The 26900-nt window shown below is 38.0% G+C and overlaps 1 protein-coding gene across 4 annotated transcripts; it reads left to right on the top strand.

Annotated features, from left to right (window-relative positions):
- Nucleotides 1-25840, top strand: GCNT1 (glucosaminyl (N-acetyl) transferase 1). 4 transcript variants are annotated; one of them, XM_039361304.1, is made up of 3 exons: nucleotides 1-250; nucleotides 17441-17531; nucleotides 24286-25840. In XM_039361304.1, exon 3 carries the CDS (start codon nucleotides 24392-24394, stop codon nucleotides 25667-25669), a length of 1278 nt encoding a protein of 425 aa, XP_039217238.1. In that variant the 5' UTR covers nucleotides 1-250; nucleotides 17441-17531; nucleotides 24286-24391; the 3' UTR covers nucleotides 25670-25840. The 4 variants fall into 4 exon arrangements, with proteins under 4 accessions (XP_039217238.1, XP_039217248.1, XP_039217229.1 ...); XM_039361295.1 differs by lacking the exon at nucleotides 1-250 and adding an exon at nucleotides 6205-6259; XM_039361314.1 differs by lacking the exons at nucleotides 1-250; nucleotides 17441-17531 and adding an exon at nucleotides 6194-6259.
- Nucleotides 25841-26900: the final 1060 nt, after the last annotated feature.

Genomic DNA, 26900 nt, shown 5'->3' with positions numbered 1-26900 from the left:
CCATTGCCAGATCTTCTTATTATCTGCTTTGCCTATTTATTTTTTTTACTGGCCGTGTATTACTTTTTGTTCTTCATTTGTTTTTTCTTGAAGGCCAGTTTGATCTCCCCAGTACTGAGTCAGACTTGCTGGTATACTAGCTTCAGTGCATTTTCTTCACTGTCCTTCAGATAGTCTTTCAATGACTCTTTTTTTTTTTCTTCAATCATCCAATGTACTTGCAACATTCCACACCCACCTATTTTCTTTGGTAAGTAGAGTCTGTCAACACCACTTATTATTATTATTACGTGTAATGAAATAACTAATTTAAAAATATGATTGTCTTGATTGTTTATAATGAAAGGCTTAAAGCCACAGTGTGCTACAGTAACCTGGGGTGACAAAGCAAACTCATAGGGGAATATTTTAAATATCCATGTGCCAATTGTACTTTCAGTAGTCTTTTGCCTTACGAAAAAAATCACTGAGACACTAAGAGCTGTGAGAGTTTGGAAACCTCTGGCCTAGAGAGTCAATGAAAGAAACCAGGGTGGAGAGAAAGTGAGACACATAATACTGGGCAGGAGTGTCAGGAGTGGATCTTGAGATAAAATGAACATGGAAGAAAAGGAATGAAGAGGGGGAGAAATTAGACTGAACAAAGAACAAGTGCAGGAATTTTTTTAAAAAAGAAAAAGGATCAGAAAACAGATTGCTCTCCAAATAGAATGGACTGAAAAAGGACATAAAGAAAGAGGGTGTGGAAATTTCTTGAACCTGTAGGAAAAGAACTATGATTTAAAGTGGCACCAAAACTTGTCGGAATTATATTGTGAAGTATGAAAATCATGCATGGTGCAACGATGAACAAAAAGAGGTTGGAAAAATGCAAACAAGAGAATGATCACGGCAGAGATCGGGATAAGAGAACTTTGGAAGGAAAAAATAGTTGCAAAAATGTGGTCGAAGAGAATAAGGTATAATTAAGCTTAAAAAAGGCAAAGGATGAAAAAAAAAATAAAAAATGTGGTGATATAGATGGTAGAATTGGAGAGAAAAAAAGACCCGCATGTGGTTTGCTTATGGAGTGACTGTGAAAGTAGTTTAATGTATGCTAAGACTGCATCTGCACCTCTGGAATAGGACAGTTAAGTGCAAAAGTGCAAAAGATGCCACAGCTGTAAACAAGAAGCTACTGATTTCCTCCTGGCTGGTTACACAAGGAAAAGAGTCCTGAAAACATCCATAAGGCTCCCGATAATACTCTGTGTTATTCATTACACACTTTTTTTTCTGCTGTCTTTGTCCCCAACTATGTATGTGTAATTCAATAACCTACAAAAACAAATTCCAAACTATTTTTGAGCCAGTTTTCCAGAAATTATAGGGTCCTTGGGGCTCTCTGAGTGTTTATGCATGTGACAAAAAAGGATCACCTCCCTGATCTCGCTGCCTTCTAAGGGGGGAAGAAATGAAAGGGGAGGGGAGAGGAGAGGAGGCAAGGAGAGAGAGAGAGAGAGCACCATTGCTTGTAACTGCAGCCCCACCCCTCAGAGCCCTGATTGGTTGCTGTGAGGTGTGGCTATTTGTCCCTTGGGGTGAATTGCCTCAGTACAATTATCCCATGTGAATCACGTGCGACGGGGGGAGGAGGTGGAGGGCCAAGGATCCATTGCTGGTGAAGGAGTGCCAGCACAGGGCCAGCCATGTCTGAACGTTTGCTGTCAATTGGTTGTGGCTGGAGAGCTGGAGTGAAGGGGGCATCTCACAATTGTAAAAATTCCATTACTGCTCTTTTTACAAATATACCAAGGGAAAAATAACAAGTGAATGCAGAAACCACTGGGATTTGTTTGCTAAATGTTCTTGGGATGAAGTCTTTGGCAGGATTCTGATTGAAAAGATATGTGGAACATAGCTTTCTGTGTTTTAGCAGACCATGGAAAAAATTCTTCCATATTTTTGGATTTACCGAAGGGATATGATGATGTGAGCAGGTTTGAATTATGGAATGTTTTGCATTAGTACAGAGTTGAAGCTTGGGGGCTGAAAGCAATAAAGTGGTTACGATGAAAATAAAGTATGGCTGAGAACTGGCACGTTCAGAAAATGCTTTAATGTTATTCGGGTAATAAGAGGAAGTTATGTAATGATTTTAATCCTTAGGTTTTCTAATCTATTGATGGATAAATGCATAAGGCAGTGTTTCCCAACTTTAGCCAGCTTAAGGTGAGTGGATTTCAATCCCAAAATACCCCAGCCATTGAAGACCATACATCTTAAACTGGCTAAGATTGGGAAACACTGACATAAGGGAGGCTCATGCTGTTAGAGGTATGTTAGCTGAGATTGTGAATGTACTTTGGTAAGCAGATAATGTTGTATTGTAGGCTGAGAGTAATGTTATTGGTTGGTTGGCTTACTCTCCAAACCAGCCCTGAGCTCTGACTGGTTTTTTTTGGAGGGGGGGGGGATAAGTCTCCTGTCAAAGCCCAACATCGTTGCCACATACTTGACTGAAAGATTTTTCTAATGCTAACTGCAACCTTGATGTGTAAAATAAAAAGTTCAAGTACAAGATTATTAACTAATGCAGAGGCCTTTCTTTCCTCCTTCTTATGTCTCAAAGACTGATTCAAAGCCAGGTTTCTCCAAACATAGATAAGTCTTGTCTGAGTATCAATCTAGAAACATCAAGAGGGGAAAAACTGTCTTGGTCTCAGAAACACACACAAAAATGTATTTATTCTCATGTTTTAAATAATGTGATTGACCAAAACATTTAATCAACATTTTACATGATAAAGATCTGTTTCATAAATTAAACATTTGTGGGGAAAGCTAATATTCAATTGCTCTTTTTGGAAGGCCATGAATTCTGCAATAATCCAAATGACCACTGGATGGTAGCAGAGAGACATAGACATTGCTAATTGTTTGCTATTATTCTGCAGTCTTCTGAAATGTGCCTCCCATATTTGTTGGCCTAGGTTTTTTCTTGAAAACATGGAAATACTTATTGCTGACTTTACAGCTGCATCTGTTCACAATTTAATGAACTTTGTAATATTAACATGTGTAACATATTTTCTACTTTTTAAATAGGTAACACAAAGTGAGCTTGTTTAATTTACAGGCATATTACTGCTATTCCATGGAAAATATGCCTGGTTCTACTTTAAACCATCTTCAAAGAAAACAAAAAATAAAATAATAAGTTCATTAGCAAAATTCTTAAATGTCAGAAATTGAAATCTGTTTCTTTTTTCATAGTTGTCAGACCAAATCCTGTACTGTATGTCAAACAAAAGAAGAAGTAAGCTAAGTAAGCCTTCAATAGGAATTATAGATAAAGGTGATTAGATTGCAACCTTTCATCATTAAAAGAAATTCCTTCAACCGTTAACATTAAAAATGTATCAATTGCTAAAATTGCTTCTGAATTAACTTGCAGTGTTTATGAACTCAATTTGGAAGCCAACTTGGTCATCACCAGTCAAATTTCTTAGATCTTCAGAAAAAGAAACCTTTCTAATAACTTTATGTTTGGAGGATTAGGACACATCTCCTTTAAAGAAATTGCTTCTGTTTAAGCAATCAGTCAATGTTTGAACTTTAAACTGAAAAAAGGTTAAATGTAAAACCAGTGGTGTTCTGAGAAGAGACATTTGTTTCTTCCGTTTCTAAGTTTCCCAATTTTAATTAGTTCAATGCTGTATGACAGCAGTGGCTGAGATTTATGGCTGTTACATGGCACCAACATGGAGATTGAAGGAAACGTTTGAGGTTTACCTTAGTTTTTAAATGAATTATTTCTATTCTTAATTTATAGAACAGTACTTGGAATCCAGTACCTCTGCTTTTCCCCTATAGAACAAGTACTACATCAATAACATTGTTGTATTTATGTACTGTACATATTTAGAGTACGTATGCATATATATATAGATTTTCGTAGATTTTTATGGGTATAGGTATAGGTATGCACCAAGACCTGCATATATATGTGTGTGTGTGTGTGTGTGTGTGTATGTATGTGTATGTGTATGTATATACACACACATACACACGCACATACATACAAGGAGTCTTGACTTACAACCAATTGCTTTGAGACCATTTGAAGTTACAATGGATTGGGGGGGGGGGTACTTACAACCAGGATTCGAAGTCCTGCTGGTCATCCCCCCACAGTCATGTGATCAAACTTCAGGTGCTCAGCAATTGGCTGTATTTACGGCTATTTGCAGTATACCATGGTCACATCATCACATTTCATGACAGTCTGCCGAAAATCAGGATTTACTTCTACTTTTTGGAAAAACCGTGCCTAGAGCAAAACAACAACAACAATGGCTTGTTTGAAGACCATGTTATTTGTTTAATGACCAGCGCAAAAATCATAAAATCAGATTGGTCACATGAATAACCAGTTTTACAACTGTCACGACTTACAACCATAATGGGCAGGCTCCATTACAGTCATAAGTTGACTACTTGTTCATAAATATATAGATACGTTGACTACTTTAATGAAATACATTCAAGACACTTACAAAAGACCCTAGGCCCAAACCAGGTGATTTGACCCAGTCTACTTTTATTGAAGTGAAAAGCAATAAGCAAGACATTCTTGCATGTTCATTTTCTCCCCAAATACAGCTATACTGTGAAATTAAGCTGGTTATTTTTGACATTTCCTGAAAGCATAACAAAGCACTGGGGAAATGACTGATTCACATCACTTACTAATGATCTGGCATTCTTTACGGCTTGGTTTAGAAATCAATAGGTGAATAATCTTAGAAAGAAACTGGCCACATTGACGTTGAGATCTTCCCTCAGCTCTGCATTAAGTCCATTTCTTCCAGCAGTAATGCCAACAGGAAGTTCAGCCAGCAAAATGGAGTGATCAGAGAAAAACTAAATGAAGTCATCTGAGATCTAATCAGTGATATATCTTTTTCCCAGTTTAAACAATCTAGCAGGGTTTTGTTTCCTTTTGCCCTACAACCATGTCTAGTGGCTTTTTGAAATAGATGGCACCAAATCCTTCTTCCCAAAGACCAGTAGACTTACATATATAAGATCACGTAATGCTTCATTATTTGGGCAGTTGTCCTGAACAAGCAACGTTCATAAACTCAGCTTGATAGCCTTGGTCATTACTAGTAAAATTTCTCAGGTCTACAGAAGGTTGACCCTGATCTTTGCTTCCCTTCCTCCATTCAACTCATTTGACTTAGATACAATCTCTATAGACAAAGGGCTTCATCTGCCCCAGACTATATCCAGAGTAAATGCAAACAAGTCAAAAACATTCCTCTATCTCCTAGGACCTAGGAGAATAGGATGGTTGATTAAAACATCTACGATCTGCAATATGCTGATGATACAACTCTTCTCTCAGAAATAAAAGGCCAGGAACATCTGAGCAAGGAAATCAAAGAAGGAAATAAGAATTTTGGTCTCTTTCTGAAGATCAAAAAGACCAAGCTCATGATCACTGCAAAGAAGGGAAACATCAAAATAATAATTGCAGGGAAGAGACAGAATGTGTGGAAAAATTCACTATCCTAGGATCACAGATAGCTCAAAGAGGTGAATGCAGCACAGAAATAAAACACTGGATTGCACTTGGTCATACAGGAATGATGAACATAAGCTGAATATGGAAAAGAAAGAACATTAGCCTGGAAACCAAATGTAGGTTAGTCTGCTCTCCCAAAGACGCTTTTTCACAAGGCAACTGGAATTTCCTGTTTTTCTTTGAAGATGTTTCGCTTCACATTCAAGAAGCTTCTTCGGCTCTGACTGGATGGTGGGGAATGGAAAGATCATAACGTGATCTGCTTTGCCCTGTCCCCTCCCTCATGTATTCCTGTAAAACCTCAACCTTCATTCCCCACAAATTCCGAATAGATAAGGCGGCATGACTCAGATGAGCACAAAACCTGCGCGGGAGGTGAAGGGGGGGGGAGGTGAGGGGCCTGCAGTTAAAAAGAAGTGGAGTAGCGCCGCGCCCCCCCCCCCCTCTTTCAGGTGACCTCTACCCCAGTAAAAAAAAAAAACGGGAACAGAGCAGGAAACTCCCGGCTCTTACACGAAGATGGAATAGCGACTGTCCCGGCTGGTAGACGAAGAGAAGCGAGCGCCGGGGAGGGGCTAGGAGAGCGGGGTTGCGCAGGGGGCGGGACGCCCGATGAGGTCCCCGCCTCTTTTGGATTTTCCTCTCGTGCAGTTCGACGGTCGGCGCTTCTCCGCGATCCACTGGCAGGTAGGGCGGGCGCTTTCTTTTTCCTCTTCCCAGTGGGATGCGCGTCTGTTTTCCCTCGTTCCCTCCCAGGTTTTTCTGGGGCAGGCGCGGGGTTTCTCTTTCCTCTCGAGGACTCCTTTAAGAAGCGGGCTCCCGATCCCTCTCAGCCGCCGGGCTGTTAAGTGGTAATCCTGAAAGCGCGCCGAGGAAGCGTGGAGGAACTTTGCCCGGGGCCAAGTGCAATGAGTTAACTTCGATCAAAGGAGCCCACGAGACTTGCGTTTTTTTTTTCTTCTGATACTGAAAAGTTCCCGATTTAGGAGAATCTCTGTAACTCGGAGGAAATTCTCCCCAATTTACCTTCTCTTTATGCCTAGTATCTACAACCGATTTACGTGTGTGTGTGGGGGGGGGTGATGGAAAATACCGACGGGATGTATTAATGACCACTTTTGGAAATGTTTGATTAACAAGAGGAGAAACTGTATAGCGAATACGTTTTACGTCTGCTTAATACAAGCTTCCCTCCAAGTCCATTTTCCTGCCCGAATTTTCCTGGAAAAGAAAAAAAAAAAAAAAAATTGGCGGCGCGCAGCAACTCCCCAAGTTGCTGTGAAGTTTGTCTCCATCTCGCGTTCCCTCTCCGTCCTTGGGCTTGGAGGGAGGAGGAGCGCCATTTATCAACCTTGGGGACAGGTGCCTCTTTCCAAAGAGCGAGGCCTTGGCTCGGAAAGTGACGGCGGCTGGGCGTTTCCACCTCGAATATGGAGAAGTATAGCCGCGTGGAAAAAACACAGTCTTAACGTAACTTTCGGCAGAATCATGTGGCAGGGACGCAGAATGGAGTTTTTCGAACTGGGAGGAAGCGAGGTTTCAACCGAGTCGGTTGAAGAGGGTAGCTGCTCTTCTGTTTAAATCCAAAAGAAGTCCCCTGGCACCTTAAAGGCTGACAAATGCAATCCAGGGATGCAAGGTGGACTTTTTAGATGCACAAAAGAGTGCTTTGGATTATTGAGGATAATTGTTTGTGAAGGAGCCAGTTGCAGCAAGGCCAGAAACAAAATGCAAAGTATTACGGTGGGACGCTCATCTGGAGTTTCTATAGATGTGGGAGTTAAGTTCATAAAGCAGTGGTGCAAACTTCCTGCTGTGAGTAATCTGATTATCAATTCTGGCAGGTTTCAGAGTGTCATTTTTAGACTACTATATCCTTTGTAAGGCAGTGGTGGCAGCCACCACTCAAGAAGCTCATCTTTCTATTCCCCCCCCCTGCACCCCAGCCCGTCACATGACTGCAACACTGATCTACAATGGGCCTCCTAGTTTAAAGTGATATGTTGAACTTTGAAACTTGTCGAAGTTGGTAACCGGATGATAAGCAATAAGAACAATAAAAGTGTTGGTCTGTCAAGTTGGCGCTAACTAGACATGGCATAATTGGTTCCAGATAATTAGGGGAACAGGCCAGGCAATCTTGCTTTGGGTCAAGACTAGTAGGATGTCTGGGAAGGTCTTGTTCCAAAAAAACTTAATGGAATGGCAGCAGGCATGTACATATTGTGGGCACGCTCACATTTGACTGGCAAAGCCGTGGTGCTGAGAGCACCAGCAGAGGGAGAAAACAAGTTGCAGTGCTGGTTCCTGTGCTTGAGACAGCAGCAGGGATCCAGCAGTGACCTCAGTGAGTGTGAGTCTTCCTGCCTTGAGTGGAAAGGAATGCTGGTGTTGAGTCGTCATCATCATCATCATCACTTTAGCCGTTGTCTATCCACTGCAGGAAGAAGGCCTCTTCCACATGTTTCCAACCAATATGGTCCTGAGGTTTCTTTTGCCAATTGGACCTGCAATACTTGCTGATGTGGTCGACCCGTCTTGTTTTGACTCTCTTTTGTGGATATTTTTTAATCAAGTGGGGTCCATTCTATCACTGCCTGGTCCATCTGCCATCAGTTCTTCTTGCTATGTGACCAGCCCATTTCAATTCTTTTACTCTCTTGATGCTATTGTATACTTTTGTTTGTTCTCTAATCCATGTGTGGGTCTTTCTGTCTTGTCTTGTGATGCCAAGTGTGTATCTTTCCATGTGTATCTTTCCATGGCTCTTTGCGCCACTCGTAGCTTTTGTATTGATCATGGAGTTAGTGTCCATATTTCACCGACATATGTTAGAGCAGGTAGCACCCACTGATTGAAAACTTTTCAGGCAGAGCGGGAAGTTATGTTTAGCTTGCTGAATGACTGCCAACCATGTTTAACACAGCATTCAGTTTCCTTTATTGTATCACCTTCCATTGAGATCTGTTGGCTGGCTCAGCATGGCTGGCTCAGGAATTCTGGGACTTGAAGTCCACGAGTCATAAAAGAGCCAAGGTTGCCTACCCCTGATCTAGTTATTTTCCAGATATATATAAAAATATTTCTTTGGTGAATTTATTAAACATAACCTGAGGTATGGTATAAATATGATGAGGAATAGAAACGAAGTGGGGATATTTTTAAAGTTTTAAAGATGGAATGTGGGGAGAGAGGGACACTCGGGAAAAGCCCTTCTTCTGGATCTGACTCTAGGGAAGCATTGCTGGATTTCAAAGAGAGAGGATCAAAAATATTTAGCTAATGCCCGATTGGGATCTCATTTTGTATCTTTTGCTGTTGGGAAAAAAGGGGGTGTAGTTATCTATGTCAAGCAAAATTTATCAGTTTGTTTAGTAGATTCTGATCCTCAAGGGAGATATGTAATGATTGAAGTGGGATTGTATGGCAAGAAAATACTTAGAGTAGGTTTGTATGCACCAAATCAACAACAAGAACAATTTTATAGGTTGTTACATCAAAAATTGACTTTATTGGATTATAGATCTGTTATATTAATGGGAGATTGGAATGGAGTTTTGGACACATATAGAGATAAAAAAGGATTTTCTACTTCTTTTAAACAGGCTAAATTACCTAAGGCCTTTTTTGATTTGAAAGAGGACTGGGAATTGCGAGATTATTGGCGAGAACATAATATGGAAGAGAGAGACTTTACCTTTTTTTCGGATAGACACCAATTTTTTTCAAGAATTGAATTTTTTTTTATTACAACGGACTTATATTTTAGGGTAAAGAATGCAAAGATATTTCCAAGGACACTGACAGATCACAGCCCAGTGTGGATGGAACTGGCTACTGAAAAAGAGGAGAGGAGATCTTAGAGGTTGAATGAAAATTTATTTAGACAAGAGATGAATGTTCAGAAACTTAAAGAGTATTTAAAGGAATATTTTGTTTTAAATATGCATAAGGGAACTTCAATGGCAATGGTATGGGATGCAAGTAAAGCTTATATGCATGGGGTTTTGATACAAATGAATAAGGCTTATAGACAGAAACAGGTGCAAAAACGTAAGGAGTTGAAAGATGAGATTAAATTAAAAGAAAAAGTTTTAATTTCGAATCCTACAGATGAGAAGATTAAAGAATCTATAAATTTGCTTAAAATGCAATTTAATATGTTAATGGCGGATCAGACTGCAACCAATTTACTTTATATGAAACATAATACATTTTGTAATGCTAATACGCCAGGGAGATGGCTGGCTTATCAATTGCAAAAGAAACAGAAGTCGAGAATTATAGATAAAATAAATCATAATGGTAAATTGGTATATCAGAAGGAATTGATCAAGAAATCTTTTCTAGATTATTATACAAAATTATATATGGGTAGGAAAGTACAGGCTTTAGATATAGATAAATATTTACAAGATGCTCATTTTCCTAAGTTAACAGAAGATCAGAAACAAGAAATTAATGGATTGGTTACTATAGAGGAAATTATTACAGCAATTAAACAATTAAAAGTAGGTAAAGCACCGGGTACTGATGGTTTGACATCAATTTATTATAAGACTTTAATAGATGAGATGATAGAACCTTTAAGGGAACTTTTTAATAATATATTACAGGGATTAGAGACCCCCCTGTCTTGGGGTAGAGCTTTTATATCCTTGATCCCAAAAGAGGACCTAGATCTTACTCTACCAAAAAATTATAGATCTATATCTCTTTTGAATGTAGATTATAAGATTTTTTCGAAAATTTTAGCTAAGAGACTTATGACTGTGTTGAATCAACTAATACATATGGATCAAACTGGTTTCATAACTGGAAGATATATGAAAAATAATGTTAGGCAAATTATTAATTTAATAGAATATTTGGATAAGAACAACCAGATTTCTGCAGGATTGATATTTTTAGATGCTGAAAAAGCTTTTGATCAGTTAAATTGGCAATTTATGTTAAGATTGGTTGAGGAAATGAATTTTGGAGATAAAATTTTACAGGCTCTTCGAGCCATCTATCAAAAACAAACGGCACAACTTATAGTTAATGGAGGTTTATCAGAGGTATTTCCAATTGAAAAGGGGACTAGACAGGATTGTCCATTGTCGCCTTTGCTGTTTGTTTTAACCTTGGAAATTTTGCTGATCAAAATTCGTGAGTCACCTAACATAAAAGAAATAGAAATCAACAAAAATGTTTATAAATTAAGGGCCTTCGCAGATGATCTGGTTGTTACTTTGTCTCAACCAACTTATTCTGTAATGGAGTTGTTACAATTGATAAATCAGTTTGGACAAGTTTCAGGTTTCAAGATTAATAATAATAAGACTAAAATATTGTCAAAAAACATGACCAACTTGGATAAGGAGATCTTAGTTAGATTGACAGGTTTTGAGGTTGTTAATAAGGTAAAATATTTGGGGGTTATTTTATCTGCTTCCAATGCAAAACTGTATAAAAATAATTATGAAAGGCTGTGGTTTAAAATAGAAAAGGACTTAGAGAATTGGAAAAAGCTGCAATTATCTCTATTGGGGAGAATAGCAGCGATTAAAACGAATGTCTTGCCAAAGTTTCTTTTTTTATTTCAAATGATACCTATTTTAAAGAAAGAAGCAAACTTAGATGAATGGCAAAAAGGTATCAATAAATTTATCTGGGCAGGGAAAAAAACAAGAGTAAAATTTAAAATTATACAAGATATACGAGAGAGAGGTGGACTCAAGGTACCGAATTTGAAATTGTATTATGATGCTGTGGTTTTAACATTAATTAGTGATTGGGTTAATTTAACAAATGTAGATATACTCCTTTTGGAGGGGTGGGATTTATTATATGGATGGCATGCCTATTTAATTTATAATAAAAAAGTTGACAGGATTTTTAAGTCTCATATTTTAAGAACTTCTTTACTTTGGGTTTGGAAGAAATATTACAGAATTGATTCAAGAATTCCATTATGGGCTATTCCATGACATGCAATAGAAGGTATAAGGAAAGGAGTTAAGATGGATAGAATTTCTTATACACAATTACTTAAGTGGGATGGTAAAAATTGGCAATTAAAATCCATAGATGAATTAGCACAAGAAAATATTAATTATTCATGGTTTCAGTACAGACAATTATTGGAAAGGTGGAAGATAGATTATAAAGTGGGTTTGCTTAGAGAGGATGAGAACTTGCTAAAACAAATTAGAGATCAAAGCTGAACCCACATAAAAAGAATTTATGGTGTATTAGTGGAATTGGATTCAGAAGCAGAATTAGTTAAAGATTGTATGGTTAAATGGGCTCAAAATTTTGATGAACCAATTTTATTAGATACATGGGAGACTATTTGGGTGAGGAATGTTAAATTTACACAAGCGCAAAATTTACGGGAAAATGTCTATAAAATGTTTTATAGATGGCACCTTGATCCACAAAAAATGTCTCGTATGTATTCAAATTTGCAGCCTAAATGTTGGAGATGTGGTTGCTTGGATGCAACGTATTATCATATCTGGTGGTCATGTAAAAGCATAAAAGCCTTTTGGATCAAGATATGGTAGAATATTCAAAGAATTTTCAAAAGAAGGATAAAATTTACCCCACAATTGTTTTTGTTGGGTATTGTTTCTGATTGTGATGACAAAGAGATTATTTTAATGTTAAACTTAATTACAGCGGCAAGGTTGTTAATAGGACAATATTGGAAGAAGGAATTTTTGCCTACTTTGCAGGAATGGTTTCTTAAAGTTTCTTACTTATCTGAAATGGCAAAAATTTCGGCTTTTTTGAAAGATCAATCGCAAGAGAAGTATCTCTTGGTGTGGAAAAGATGGATAAATTTTATACAATATAAGTATGATATAAGAAAATATCATTTAGCTTTTGAATAATTTATATTTAAAGTTTAAGATATTATTTAGAAGTGTAGAATAGTTTTGTTTTTGTTTTTTTGTTTTTTTTCCTTTTATTATTTTTTTGTATTTTCTTTTTTTTTCTTTTTCTCTTTCTGTTTTTTATACATAATGGAGTTAAAGTACTTAACAATTTGTTTATTGAATGTAATCATATTTGTTTGAGGTTTATTTGAGTTTAAAAGTTTTTTCTTTTAAGTTCTAGTTAACCCTGTATTCAGCTCTGGAAAGAATGAGGGAGGGTTTTTATTGTAAAATTGTAAAAATTTATAATAAAAAAAAGAGAGAGAGAGAGAGAGAGAGGCATAACACTGAAATGGAAGCAGGCTGCTGAACACCATCAGAACAATGAGCCAAAAAGGGCTTTATAGATTTGACCGTGTTGTAGCATACAGAAATATAAAATTAAAGCCTGACTCTTTAGGAAGGGATTATTGTGGCACCTTTTTTTTTTTATTCCCTCTTGTTTGAGAACAGCAACATCAAAATGTCACCTTAAATTAAATTGGGGGGAAAAAACCCCTAAGAGTTATCAGGAGTAGAATCTGTCTGGAAGGACTGTGAGTTCCATGCGATTTTATTTCCCCAAGTAGATTCCCTGCTGTTATGTCACTTCACACTAGTGTTCCATCACTGGCACTTTGTGCTGTATATTTGGCAGGCAGGACAATGTTGAAGGACCTCTGCATAGCTACAGCATCTACAGCATGTATCTTGGTGTATCCTTTAAAAGCTTGCTTAATGTAATTTTAGGATTAAAATCTGGGTGTGAAAAATCAAGTTATGTCTTTAGTTTCCATTTGTGTTATTTTACTAGCTTGTAAACCTTTCTCTATGCACTCACTGTGAGATGGCTGTTATTTGTTTGCCACTCAGAATCGCCTTGAACCACCAGATAGGTGGCAAACAAATTTGATAATAATGGAATTTTATGGGGATATACTCAGAATGCAACTCAGGTTCAGAGTCACTTAATAGTGAGATGGCCAGCATATAAATTTAATAAATAAATATGTCAACTGTGTACACTTAATTTGCTTTTAAAATCCAGAGGGGTACTTCTAGCTTAAGGCAACTTTGTTCAGCCTGCAAGAATACTTAAGTTAAAGCAGCTACTGAATAGGCAGAGTAGATGATTTAGGACAGGGGTCCCCAACCAGTGGTGGGATTCAAATATGTGAACAACCGGTTCTCTGTGTGGATGCCGCTTCCAGAAGTCCGTTCTGGGCCTGGGCAACAAAAAAATAGCTATTGGTTCTGCCGAAGTGGTGCAACCAGCTGAATTCCACCACTGTCCCCAATCCCCAGCATGCCAGCAACCGATCCGCACAAACAAGCAAAGCCCCATCCGTGAGATGCAGGCAGCACACAAAAACACGCACTCTCCGGTCTGCGGAAAAACCTCTTTCCACGGAACCAGTCCCTGGTGCCCAGAAGGCTGGGGGATTTAGAAGTCGCCTGAAGTCACCTTCTTTAATTTGACATTATGTCCACAAATGCTAGATTGGTAAATGATAATCACAAGTGCTACATTTTGTCCAGAATCTTACTTGTCCAATAAATAAGAGCAGAGTATAACTGGTTGAGTTTCTACTAAAATAGTTTTCCAAGTCCAGCGGTCAAGGAATGTTCTAAAGTAACATGTTTTGTTTCTATTAGTCCTTAATGAGTCCAAGCTCCTATTTGATTACAAAAATAAAACAAAATTGTCAGCACTCCTCCTTTTGATCCAACTCTGTATATAAGGTAAAAAGGAAAGTTTTAATACACTTGGTTAAACAATATATCATCTTTCATGTTCAAACGCTGGCACAATTAGTGGCAGCTGTATACCAGTGCCTCTTTTTGAACCTCTTCTGTTCAAATGGATCCTTTTTAAAATTAGTAATAAAAGTTTACAGGTGGCTGAAGTATTAAGAGTCTCTTTTGTTACAAATAATTGGTTTTCTTACCTTGGATTTCTTTTCTGACAGGAGACTGGCCAACTACCTGGTATATCACTATGGCTAGTTGTCTGTCTTCTGTATTTCTATTATTTTTGTATTTTCCTCTTCCTTTGATGTTCCCTATTTATGATTTCTTCCCTAGAACTAATCATATACCTAATAATGTATAATGCTTCATACTTCTTATAAAGCAAAGACTATGGCATAATATGTTTCCTTTCTTGATGCAAATGAGATAATATATGATATATATGATAGGTAGGTGTGTGTGTATGTGTGTGTATAGCTGATTTTGAAGCTGTAGGCTCTGTGTTTAATAACCTTTAAGGCCAAATATGGATGGAGCCATTTAAATTAGCTACCAGATGCGATGATAGTTTCAAGTTCCATCTAGGATTATTTTAAAGAATGCTAGAGTAAAGAAAAAAAAACTTTTAAAAGATGGCATTGATCATAACACATATATACCATGTTTCCCCAACTGGAAAATAAGTCCTAGAATGATTTTTCAGGATGCTCGTAATATAAGCCCCACCCCAAAAATAGGCCCTAGTTAAGATTGTCAGCCAGACGGACGCATTTAGTACAGTATTTCCTCAAATATAAGCCTTAACTGGAAAATAAGCCCTAATGCGAATTTTGAAGCAAAAATTAATATAAGACCTGGTCTTATTTTCGGGGAAACATGGTGTATATGTATATGTATGAATGTGTGTGTGTGTGTGTGTGTGTGTGTGTGTGTGTGTGTGTGTGTGATATTTGATAGCAATATTCCAATAATTGAGGGACTGCCACAAAGAAGAGAGGGGTCAGCCAATTTTCCAAAGCACTAGAAGGCAAGACAAGAATGGCTAGAAACTAATCAAGGAGAGAAGCAACCAAGTACTAAGGAGAAATTTTCTAACAGTGAGAAGAATCAACTAGTGGAATGGCTTGCCTTCAGAGGTTGTGGGTGTTGCATCACTGGAGGCTTTCAAGAAAAGATTGGACAGCCATTTGTCTGAAATGGTATGAACTGTCTTGCTTGCGCAGTGGATTGGACTAGATGACCTGATCCCTTCCAACTCTGTTATTCTGTGTTCTGTGATGCAAATGAGATGGTATTTGGGATAAAATCATCTACCTAGGACTTGATTCTGTCTTCCATATATACAGGCTGACAATTTAGAAGTTAGCAGTGGAGATTAAGGAAAAAGCTTCAGCAAAGTTCAGAGACATGTTCTTTGAATACATCTTATTAAGTTTGTTTTTTATACATCATATATTATAACAGCTTTTCTTCTACTCCTAACTGCAATGATGTTAACAGCAGTGGCTAAACATTATCCTCTTTTGGAGCCTAAGAGGTTAATGTTTTGCCAGTTAATGTTTTTTGAGAGGGCAAGCAATTTATGACCCCAAGAGGTTAATGTTTTTCCAACTAATTTTGTTTCAGAGGACAAGCAATTTCATGTGGTATGCAGATCCCCCCCCCATCTTTTATTTTAAGCATTGGCATCCGAAGTCTCATCAGATTTTTGAAGTCATTTACATAGAAATACACACACACACACACACACCCGTGGATTCCACAGCAGCCATCTAGGGATTTGCAAATGTTTAGTCCCTGCCTTTGAAAATCACATTTATTCCTAAGGCACATGAACGAATTATTCATATTAACAGGTACTTGCACTTAAGCCCAATGAATGTTCAGTGGAATATATTAATTCATTAAAACAGAATGGGTAGAAGGGTGATTACTGCTCTCTTTCAGTGATGCCTAAGTCCTTAAAAGTTGGGTTAGCTGCTAAATTTTAGCATCAATAAGTGACCAAATAATTTAACTCCATCTGGTAGATAATATTTCTCAATGACTTTGGTTTAAGTCGTTGAGTTGCTTCTGCTCAGTGATTCTATTGTGTTATAGTGGAAATGCTCTGGCTTTCAACAGATGCTTTCTTAATCTGTCTATGAAACAGATCAAATACTGTTATACATGTACTAAGTCTCTCACTACAAGTAGCTACTACACAGGTTGCAGTTCTGTATCTAGTGATTTGGGCTCAAATGCTATTATACTGATTAAAGCAGGATGTATATATATGTACAAATTGAGTTTCTCAAGAATGGTGACTAAGCTCTCTATTTAAAATAGGTTTCCTCTGTAACTTCTTCAGAAGTAACTGCCTCTCTGTTTGGTGTTATGGGAATATGTAACTTGAAAACTTGAGCATATTTTTTCAGACATTGTTAAAATAATGTATTGCGCTTTGGTTTTTGTGCCTAATTCTTACCGCTGACCATGTAAGTCAAGGGTATGTTACATGTAGACTAGACTTCAAAGTTAACAGATAAATCTATCTACTTGTCACTTTATACAAAGTAATTAACCCCCTCCCCATAATATTTTGGGGTCTTTTCAGATTTGGTTGAGATAATTTGCTGTATTTGGACCATTATGATACTGGACAACTTTCAAACATTTTGAAGGAGTTTTTATTCCAACTTACCAGTCAAGGATGCTGGAAGTATTACTCAGAGAGACAGTATAGGATGGGGGGGGGGGGCTGGCGTGCTAAGGTCTATGGGGTTGCAAAGAGTTGGACACAACATAGTGAATGAACAAGAAGTCAAGGATACGTACAATGTCATTCCTTTTTTAAACCAAACTAATTGTTGTATCTCTGCTAAAAGATGCTTGCAGTGATTATCTCTTTAAAATATCCCCACTTATTTTTATTAACTTGAGTCATATGGAAAGGTATGTGTGTCAAAAGCATGGATCCCTTTACAATCATTAAGAAGTGATGCTAATATTGAGAGAATTGCACTAGGGGGCATCAGATGCTGACCATTTAGGCGGGGGATCTTGATAAACCTGTGAATTATAAGAATTATAAGAATCACTATCATTGCACAATTACTTTGTCTCCCATAGACATGCTCTTGAAAGATACAGCGCACTTGGAGCATGACATACATTCAAAAATAGTTTGAGAAATCTAAGAAGGATCCATTTTTTGCTGAATTTCTTCCAGATCTCAGAAACTGGCATCTTTCCAAGCTACTAAACCCTAAGCCATGCTTATCTAAATGCTTGTCTGTGAACTCCTAAAGATGTATAAGCAGGTAAGCAGTTTAGTGTTTTCCTGGCACTATGTCTCTTTTTCTAAGTTGTTGTGAAAAGAATAGTTGTGTAACGGGAAGAGGAGGGGTAGGTGTGTGTTTTTTTTAAAAGAAGATATATGAGTTACCCATTTGGACTCTGTGCTATTCCAAACAGGTCTCCTAAATAAGGCTATAGGTAACAGGTTTCAAGCTTGCTGTGAACAATAGATAGTGTTGTGCTACAACACAACTGCCTTCTTTGTTTCTTGTTTTGGTGTTCTGTCTTTCTTTCCTGTAGATTTTGGCAGACTTGTTTCTGCTAAAATTTTCTTCTCTTTTTCAGCTTATAAGAAGTAATTATTCTGCCATTGCAGGATGGATGGCCAAAGTGAGCTAACTTTCCTTAATAAGGTGGTGTCAGTGGAAGTGTTGATTGTTATCTCATTCCAGCTGAGCATCTGCCATGTGCTTCAATGGGATTTTTGTGAGAGTGTCAGATAAACTCCACAGGCGAGAATGAAGGGCACAGAATAATCCTGCTCAAGAATGGATTGCTCCCAGAGGGAAGAGAGCTTTGAAAGCTGCCATCATGGAAAAAGGTCTCAAAGGGGGGATCTGTGACTTAGGTACACAATTTATGATTGTGATTATGGTTCCCCCACCCCAAGGCTTTTAGGATGAATAAGCATGCCTTTGAAACGCTACCTTTTGAAGAAGTTCCCTGTATTGTTTTCCACTTTTTTATGAGAAGATCTGTCCTCCAGATTGATCCTGGAATGAATGCATAGCAGTGTTCACAAAGCCATCCAATCTGTGCAGTGTCTTGTCTCACGTACACACAGGCTTGTTTGCAGGAATTCTCTAGAGCACTTTTCCCAGGGTAAGTTCTTTGTCTGACATATCTGAGTATATTTCGAGGGGAACCGTAGCAAGATAGCTTGCAGAGGTTCTTTTCAATGGAGAACAAGGAATGTGCTACCTAATAAAATTATCTATTTTCAAAGTCAAAGGATCCCCCCCCCTAAAATAATAAAATGATTTATATACAGGTGAACTCCATTTATCCCACTATTACAAATTCAGGATAAATTTTAAGTATATTTTTTTTTAAAAAAGGAAAAGCTCCTAATAGATTATTGTTCTAGTTTTATACCCTATGGCAGGGGTCTCCAATCCCCAGTCCATGGACCACTACCGTACCACGGCATGCCAGCAACTGGTCCACACAAACAAGCAAAGCCACATCCACGAGATACAGGCAGCACACAAAACCACGCCCCCTCCAGTCCGAGGAAAAACCTCTCCCCACGGAACCGGTTGGGGATCTCTGCCCTATGGCAGTAACTCTTTTCTCTTCAACCATTCTTGGAGGAAAAAAGAATGAGAAAAGTACTACCTCAAAAATTAGCACACAAAAGTTGGCTCTTCTGTCAATAGGACGGTAAAGTGAAATTCATATATACGTAAATGAGAGTATCTGACCACAGTTATATATACTGAATATCTGGGTAGACTGTATGTCTTGGAATGGACAGAATTGTGAATAGAATCAAAAATAGCTCTATTGTTCTTCTACTGCAGTGTTTCCCAAACTTGAGAATTTTAAGGCATGTGGACTTCAACTCCCAGAATTCCACAGCCAGCGTTGCTGGCTGTGGAATTCTGGGAGTTGAAGTCCTCATGCCTTAAAATTGTCAAGTTTGGGAAACACTGTTCTGCTGGGTTATTTGTTAGTTACTGAATTTCCAGATGGTATTGCTCTAGTTTGTTACAAGTCCTAGGAAAGTTCATTAAACATTTCATACAGGTATTATTAATTTGGATAATGCTTACTACCTGCCAAAGTGGTTTGATTAATGAAGTTTCCTTGCTGAAATGTTGCATCCCCATGAACCTCTTCAGGAGAAAAGTTGCATTAGCTTTTACATGAGACAAGACAAAGGTAATTCAGAGTTCCACAGGTGTGGCAGCCAATACCTTCAGCACTGTATACAGGTAGTTCTTGACTGATGACCATAACTGAGCCTGAAATTTCTATTGTTCGGCAAGACAGTTGTTAAATGCCCCATTTTATGACTTTTCTTGCCGCAGATGTTAAGTGAATTATTACAGCTGTTAAGTTAGTAACACTGTTGGTAAGTGATTATGGCTTCCGCATTGTCTTTGCTTATTAGAAGGTTGCCAAGGGTGATCGCATGATCCGGGGCACCATGACTGTCATAAACATGAGACAGATGCTAAGAGGCGGAATTTTGATCACATGACCATGGGGATACTGCGATAGTCATAAGTATGAAAAATGGTCATAAATCACTTTTCAGAGTTGTGACTTTGAATGGTCACTAAATGAATGATTATAAGTTGAGGAGTACTTGTATGTTTAGGCTTTCTTCCTATAGCACGAGTCGGCAACCTGCGGCTCCGGAGAGGAAAGAGAGAGAAAGAGGTAGAGAGAGAAAGAGAGAGGGAGGGAGAAAGAGACAGGGAGAGAGGGAGAGGAAAGAGAGAGGGAGGGAGAGGGAGAGGAAAGAGAGAGAGAGGGAGAGAGAAAGAGGGAGAGGGAGAGAGAAAAAAAGAAAAAGAGGGGGAGAGGGAGAGAAAGAAAGGGAGAGAGAAAAGAGGGAGAGGGAGAAAGAGGGAGAGAGAAAAAGAGAGGGAGAGGGGGAGGAAAGAGAAGGAGGGGAAAGAGAGAGAGAAAGAGAAAGAAAGGGAGGAAAGGGAAAGACGGAGAAGAAAGAGAAACGGGAGGAAAGAGAGAGAAACAAGGAGAGGAAAGAGAAAAAAAGAGAGCGAGAGGGAGAGTAAAGAGAGAGAGAAAGAAAGAACTCATGCACAGCAGCCTCTGTTTCTTTTTAATTAAACTCTTCAATCGAGGTCCCCACTTCTTACGTGCGCACACAAGTTTTGTGGCTCCCAGTGTTTTCTCTGGGAAACAGGTCCAAGTGGCTCTTTGGGTGTTTAAGGTTGCAGACCCCTGTCCTAGAGTCATTACCACTGAATACTGTGGAGGCATTGATACCACTTTAGAAATTATACGAAGAGTGGAATTTCGGCACTGATGAGCACTCTGGTTTTGGTAGTTCTTAACCAAGGTTATGGTTATGAGCCTTTATAGAAGAACACTACTGGTTTATAATAGGGGGATGATGCTATTTAGGGATTGTTAATATGTAAGAGATGTTTTGAGCACCATTCTATTTAAAACCACCTTCCAAAAGATGGCACTCTGTGGGTTTCGTTTCCTGAATTTCGTTTGATATCTACAAGTTCAGTATAGCGTTACAGGATATTCCTGTGATTATGATTAATTTTGGCATTAGTAGTCCTGCTTTATGTAACCGGATGTTGTCAGTCTATTGTCCTTGCAGAGTAATTAATTTAAAAACTCTGTTTCACATCTGAGGAATGCCATTCTTATATTTCATATCTCTCTCTTCATGAGACACAGCAGTTAAGCTAGCTGCTTATCATCTGCAGCTTCTCCCAACTTGGTGCTCATCCGGTAGCAATATATTCCCCAGAATTCATGGGCAACAACACACCCAAGTTAAGGGAAAATGATGTAATATTTTTAGCTGATCTGCTTTTGTCCAACCCGTTTATTGGAATAGTGCTGTGGACTTCATTACAAATGCAAGTAGATGTTGTTAGGACCAGTAGTTTATCAAATAATTTCCTCTGTATTTTACATAAATATATTCAATAAAGCTGATTGGCAGTAACATAGTTTTCTAATATTTTCTAGTATTCTAATATTTAAAGGCATGAAACTGAGTGCCTAACTTTATTTCATATATTTTTTTCATAGCTTTATGCCAATTCTGCAGGAATTTCCAGAGAGGGCAGTTACCAGTTTTAAGATCTGCTGGGTCTCTTTCTTCTTTCCTTAGTTTTTTCATCAGTACCGGAAAGTGGATTGGTCATTATTTTCCTCTAATAGAAGACGGTAGATTTTACAAATAAGTTTCTCTTCAGTCTTGGTATTTCCATCTTGATATCTTTGTACATGACTAATAGTGTTATGAGAGTTGGTTTGGGTTGCTTAGCCATTATGTGTGAAGGATGCTACTGTGGCTTATACTGTGTAAGCTTTTTACTTGACACATAAAAATATAATTTGCAAACCTAGTGTAAAAGGGAGCCTTTGTGAAAATCTGCATGCTGAAAAAAAAAATCTCCTGCACCCAGGCTTAAGAATCCACCATGTTTATCTAAGTTATAGGAGAAAAAAGTGCTCTGTTTGAATAAGTTAAAAGCCGAGTGGAGTGTTAAAATGTAGTTTCACAATTCCACACACACAGAATCTCCTATTCCCACAAAAACGTCTTGTGTAACTGATTCCAGGAAGGAATTGCTATTTTGGTTTAACAATAGTTTTATTATAATACAGGGAGAAAAAAATAAATCCCCATTCTCAACACAATGCCTTTCTGATCCTATCCAATATTCCCCTGTAGCTATTCTGTTTAAGATAGGACATACTGATTAAGCATATACTATTTTAATGCCTTTTTCAGAACTTTAAGGTAATATGGGGCCAATTAATAATTTTATAATGTTTGGATGGAAACAGAATTGAGACTTTTAGGAGCTGTGGTGGCGCAGTAGTTAGAATGCAGTATTGCAGGCTAACTCTGCTGACTGCCAGCAGTTCAATTCTCACTGGCTCAAGGTTGACTCAGCTTTCTATCCTTCCAAGGTTGGTAAAAGGAGGACCCAGATTGTTGGGGGCAATATGCTGACTCTGTAAACAGGTTAGAGAGTGCTATAAAGCACTACGAAGCAGTATTTAAGTCTAAGTGCTATTGCTATTTTACATTATTTTTGAGTTATTATCACATTAGGCTTTTTGCTCGAGGTGGGTCTTTTTCTTGCTGCCAAAGACTGGTAGACTATTTTTGACCATATATATACAGATAGATAGATAGATAGATAGATAGATAGATAGATAGATAGATAGATAGATAGATAGATAGATAGATAGATAGATAGATAGAGGGGGGGGGAATAGAAATCTATTTAGGTAGAGTTTTCACATATCTCCAAATTTCTTGCATAAAATGTTTGCCATGCTGTCTTTTCCTGAATATTGGTTAAATAAAACAACTTTTAAAGAAGAGTTAATGTAAAGAATTAATACAGGCATGCTCAATTTGGTGCCCTTCAGATATGTCAGGATTCCCATCCCACATAGCCAATGTTGTTGTTGTTTTCCAAAACTTTTTTAGAAACTTATTTTAATTCTAATATTGCTTTAAATGCACAAAGTAAATCAACCCCAATTATGTTATATCCATGGACCTCTTAAGTTAGTCCGATCTAGTATAGTTAGAGTAAAATTTGAGGGAAGATTGGAAATGGATAGATAAACTATAAGACTTGCAAATGTGATAATAGAAACACATTTCTCTGTAATGAGAAAGGAAAGAATTAGAAATGGCTGTGTATTAACTGCCTCACTGCCCACTTTCTTCTATGGAAATAAGACATGCATGTTAGAAGAAATGTCAAAATAAAGTTGCATGTAGTAGGTATGATGTACTTAGGAGGAGTATATGGTAAAGCAATAATGAATGGATGCTGAATTGTGTATTGAATACTAATATGAGTGATTTATCAATCAAATCTTTATACTGTTATAGACCGGCACAGATATGAGTGAAATAAATACACTAGGATGGTTCGTTGATATAGAGAGAATGAATGAAGCCTGGATAATAAAATCAATATATGAAATAAAAGGTAGGGGAAAGCCAAGAAAATGAAATGTTTATTCATTTATTCTATTTATATGATGGAGAGGATTCCATCATATAAATAGAATATGATGCACAGTGGCTAGGAGACCTACTTCTTGGCTCCATTCAGATGGCTGTTTAATAGGCAGAACCTGCAGCATATCGACTCTTCTGATCTTACTGGGTGAACAAGAAGATAGATGCTTCTTCAAATATCCTGGTTGTGAAGAACTTTGTAGGGGACAACCAGTATCTTGAATTGCTCCTGAAATCTGCAGGTAGCTAGGGAATCTCACAAAAGAGATGGTCCATGGATGTAATTGGAAGGAGTTGATGGTCCTCAAAAAGAGTTTAAAGAAAAAAAAGAAATGCATGAAATTGTATAGATACGATGGAAGCAAGGATGGTTTGCAGGCTTAGAAAGGTATGGAGAAGTATGCTGAATTGTATTTTGATTTTAGATATGTTTGTCTATTCTATCTTCAGTTTTTTTTGCTTACCACTTTCTCTTTTTTTCCCTCTTAAAGGGGAAAACAAGTATGCAGAAATGTAAAGCAAAGTTATGAATAACAAGCTTATATCTAGGTTTGAATTTATGTGCATCTGTCAGTGTACATACCATAACTGTGGTTAAATGTTAATGATCCAGCATTAGGCTGTCAAGTGTGTGTTATGAAAGATGTCTTTCATAACACATATTTAAAAGTGCCCTGGTGGCACAGTGGTTAGAATGCAGTATTGCAGGCTAACTCTGCCCACAGCGTGGAGTTCGATCCTAACAGACTCAAGGTTGACTCAGCTTCCATCCTTCCAAGATTGGTAAAACAAGGACCCAGATTGTTGGGGACAATACACTGACATTGTAAATTGCTCAGTGAGTGCTCTATAGAACAGTATATAAGTCTAAGCGCTATTACTATTTCTATGTCCTCATTCAGCTGAATAACAAGATAAAGATAGGTGGATCTGCAGATTTACAGCAGATTATAGAGAAAAGAGCTGGTTCTCCCTGACTTTATCTTCCTTTTCATTTATAGGAATCTATCAATGAGAAATGCTAACAGAACTACACACGGCTGGAACTTAATCATGTGTACAGAAAAAGTCCCTTAAATATCTGAAAGGTTCCAAAAGTTGTCTGAAATGCTAACGAGGAAACTTCGTCACTGTACTATCCTGCGGTTTAAGCCTCTTTGGGTGTTAGTTTGTACAGTTGGAATCTGGTCTTATATTATAGTTCATCAGAAACCAACCTATCAAGATGATGAGCATTTGGAACTGACTGATGAATATCCTAATGCAGTAAACTGTTCCAAGATACTGGAAGGTGACACAGCGGAAATTCAAAAGGTAAAGCTTGAGCTGTTAACAGTCTCCTTTAGGAGAACCCCAAAAATAACTCCAAACGACTATATCAACATGACAATTGATTGCGCCTCCTTTATTAAGAAGCGGAAATATATTATGGAACCTCTTAGCCAAGAAGAAGCAGAATTTCCCATTGCATATTCAATAGTGGCTTATCATAAAATTAATATGCTTGAGAGACTTCTGAGAACCATATATGCTCCTCAGAACTATTACTGCATTCATGTTGACAAAAAGTCCCCAGAGTCTTTCTTGGCAGCTGTAAAGGGGATTGCATCATGTTTTCATAATGTCTTCATTGCCAGCCAATTGGAAAGTGTAGTGTATGCATCATGGAGCCGGGTACAAGCTGACCTCAACTGCATGAAGGATCTCTATAGGAGGAATGTGAGCTGGAAGTACTTAATCAATCTCTGCGGTATGGATTTCCCAATCAAGACCAATCAAGAAATAGTGGAGAAATTGAAAGCCCTCAACGGTGAAAATAGCTTAGAAACGGAAAAAATGCCTTCAAACAAAGAGGTGAGGTGGAAGAAACATCACGAAGTAATTGATGGCAAGATAAAAAACACAGGGATAGACAAACAGCACCCACCTCTCAACACACCCATTTTCTCTGGAAGTGCCTATTTTGTTGTTAGTAGGAGGTTTGTGGAATATATATTAGAGAATAGCAAAATTCTTGCTTTTATAGAATGGGCTAAAGACACATACAGTCCTGATGAATACTTATGGGCAACAATTCAGCGAATCCCTGAGGTTCCTGGTGCTGTCTCCGCCAGTGGCAAATATGATGTTTCCGATATGAATGCAGTTGCCCGGTTTGTGAAGTGGCACTACTTTGAGGGCGATGTATCCAAGGGTGCTCCTTACCCTCCTTGCAATGGAGTTCACGTCCGTTCTGTATGTGTCTTTGGAGTCGGAGACTTGAGTTGGATGTTACGGAAACATCATTTCTTTGCCAACAAGTTTGATACTGATGTTGATCCTTTTGCAATTCAGTGTTTGGAAGAACATTTACGAGACAAAATGCTACATCAACGCAGACACTAACATGCTGGTGTTTTGTTTTTTTTTTAATGGTACATGTCTTCGTTATTTGATTAAATTGGCAGAAAAGAGATGGAGAATATGAAACCTCTTTTTTGTTTTTAAACAAAGCTTGTAGAGTGATTATCTAGCTGATTATGTCCCCTGAGTTTTCTTAATTCTGTTTTTTTTTTTCTAAGATAGTTTTGTCACAAAAATTCTCTTGCAAAAGGCCAGAGGATTTTAGGCATGAAACAAGATCCTCCAGTTTACAACTCAAAGATTTGCACACTGTTCACCTCTCCTCTGTATCTTTTAAAGAATTCTATTAGAAATCTAATAATCTTGATCTTTAGATTGTGTAGCCATTAAGACTACTTTCCTTAGTGGAAAATGGACAATTTTGAGGACAGTAAGGAGCCAAAAAGTACCATGGTGGAATAAGGTCTCAGATTAACAGAAATTTATGAGATTATGAAAATGGAAGTTGAAGTATATTTATGTCTCTATAGTCAAATTATTGAATTCTGCCCTCCTGTTAAACTGTACCAGCAATATTTACATGTACATACATATACACAAAACACACGGAAGATTTTTTTTTCTAGACTTAATTTTTTGGATAGACTCTAGTCTTCAGTTTTGTATAGAGGTTTTGTCTACCAAAATGTAGCAGAAGCCTCCCAGTTAAAATATTCTCAGGGAAATAAAATGTATGCCTGTTTGTGTTCATTTTAATATAACTTTATGGCATTTATGTTTGTCACTTGTCCATAAAGGGGAGAACAAAACAAATCAATAGAAATATTAATTCATGATAATTTCTATCATTATTTTTGCTACTAGAAACATTTGAATCTTCTAAACTAAAAAACTGTCCTTTTTAAGCTGTGCTTTTATGCTAACTGCATCAGCTTTTCTCTTCAGAAGGGGAGGATTTAATGTCTTTCAGTTCTTTGTAAATCTCACCAGCAGAACAAAGAAGATCTAGAACAGTGGTGGCGAACCTATGGCACACGTGCCAAAGGCAGCACTCAGAGCCCTCTCTGTGGGCATGCGTGCCGTTGCCCCAGTGGAGTTTGCCAGAATAGTGAGCATGTGGCGTTTAGAAGCAACAGGGCAGGAAATGAGCGAGCAAGCAGCATTGGCCCCCCCAGGGATGCCCTGGAGATGGCAAGGGACTGGCCCCAACCATGCTCACCCAGTCTGCCATGACCACTGCAGCCACACCCACCCAGTGGGCCATGCTTTCCTC

The sequence above is a fragment of the Crotalus tigris genome, unplaced genomic scaffold, assembly GCF_016545835.1.
Source record: "Crotalus tigris isolate CLP2741 ecotype Arizona unplaced genomic scaffold, ASM1654583v1 scf7180000017585.4430047, whole genome shotgun sequence".
NCBI lineage: Eukaryota > Metazoa > Chordata > Lepidosauria > Squamata > Viperidae > Crotalus > Crotalus tigris.
Note: the sequence above shows the minus strand (reverse complement) of the source record. Positions and strands in the feature narration are given on the sequence as shown.

What these genes read in the sequence shown, in the direction of transcription:
- GCNT1 (XM_039361304.1), top strand. Translation starts at nt 24,392, where the DNA reads ATGCTAACGAGGAAACTTCGTCACTGTACTATCCTGCGGTTTAAGCCT.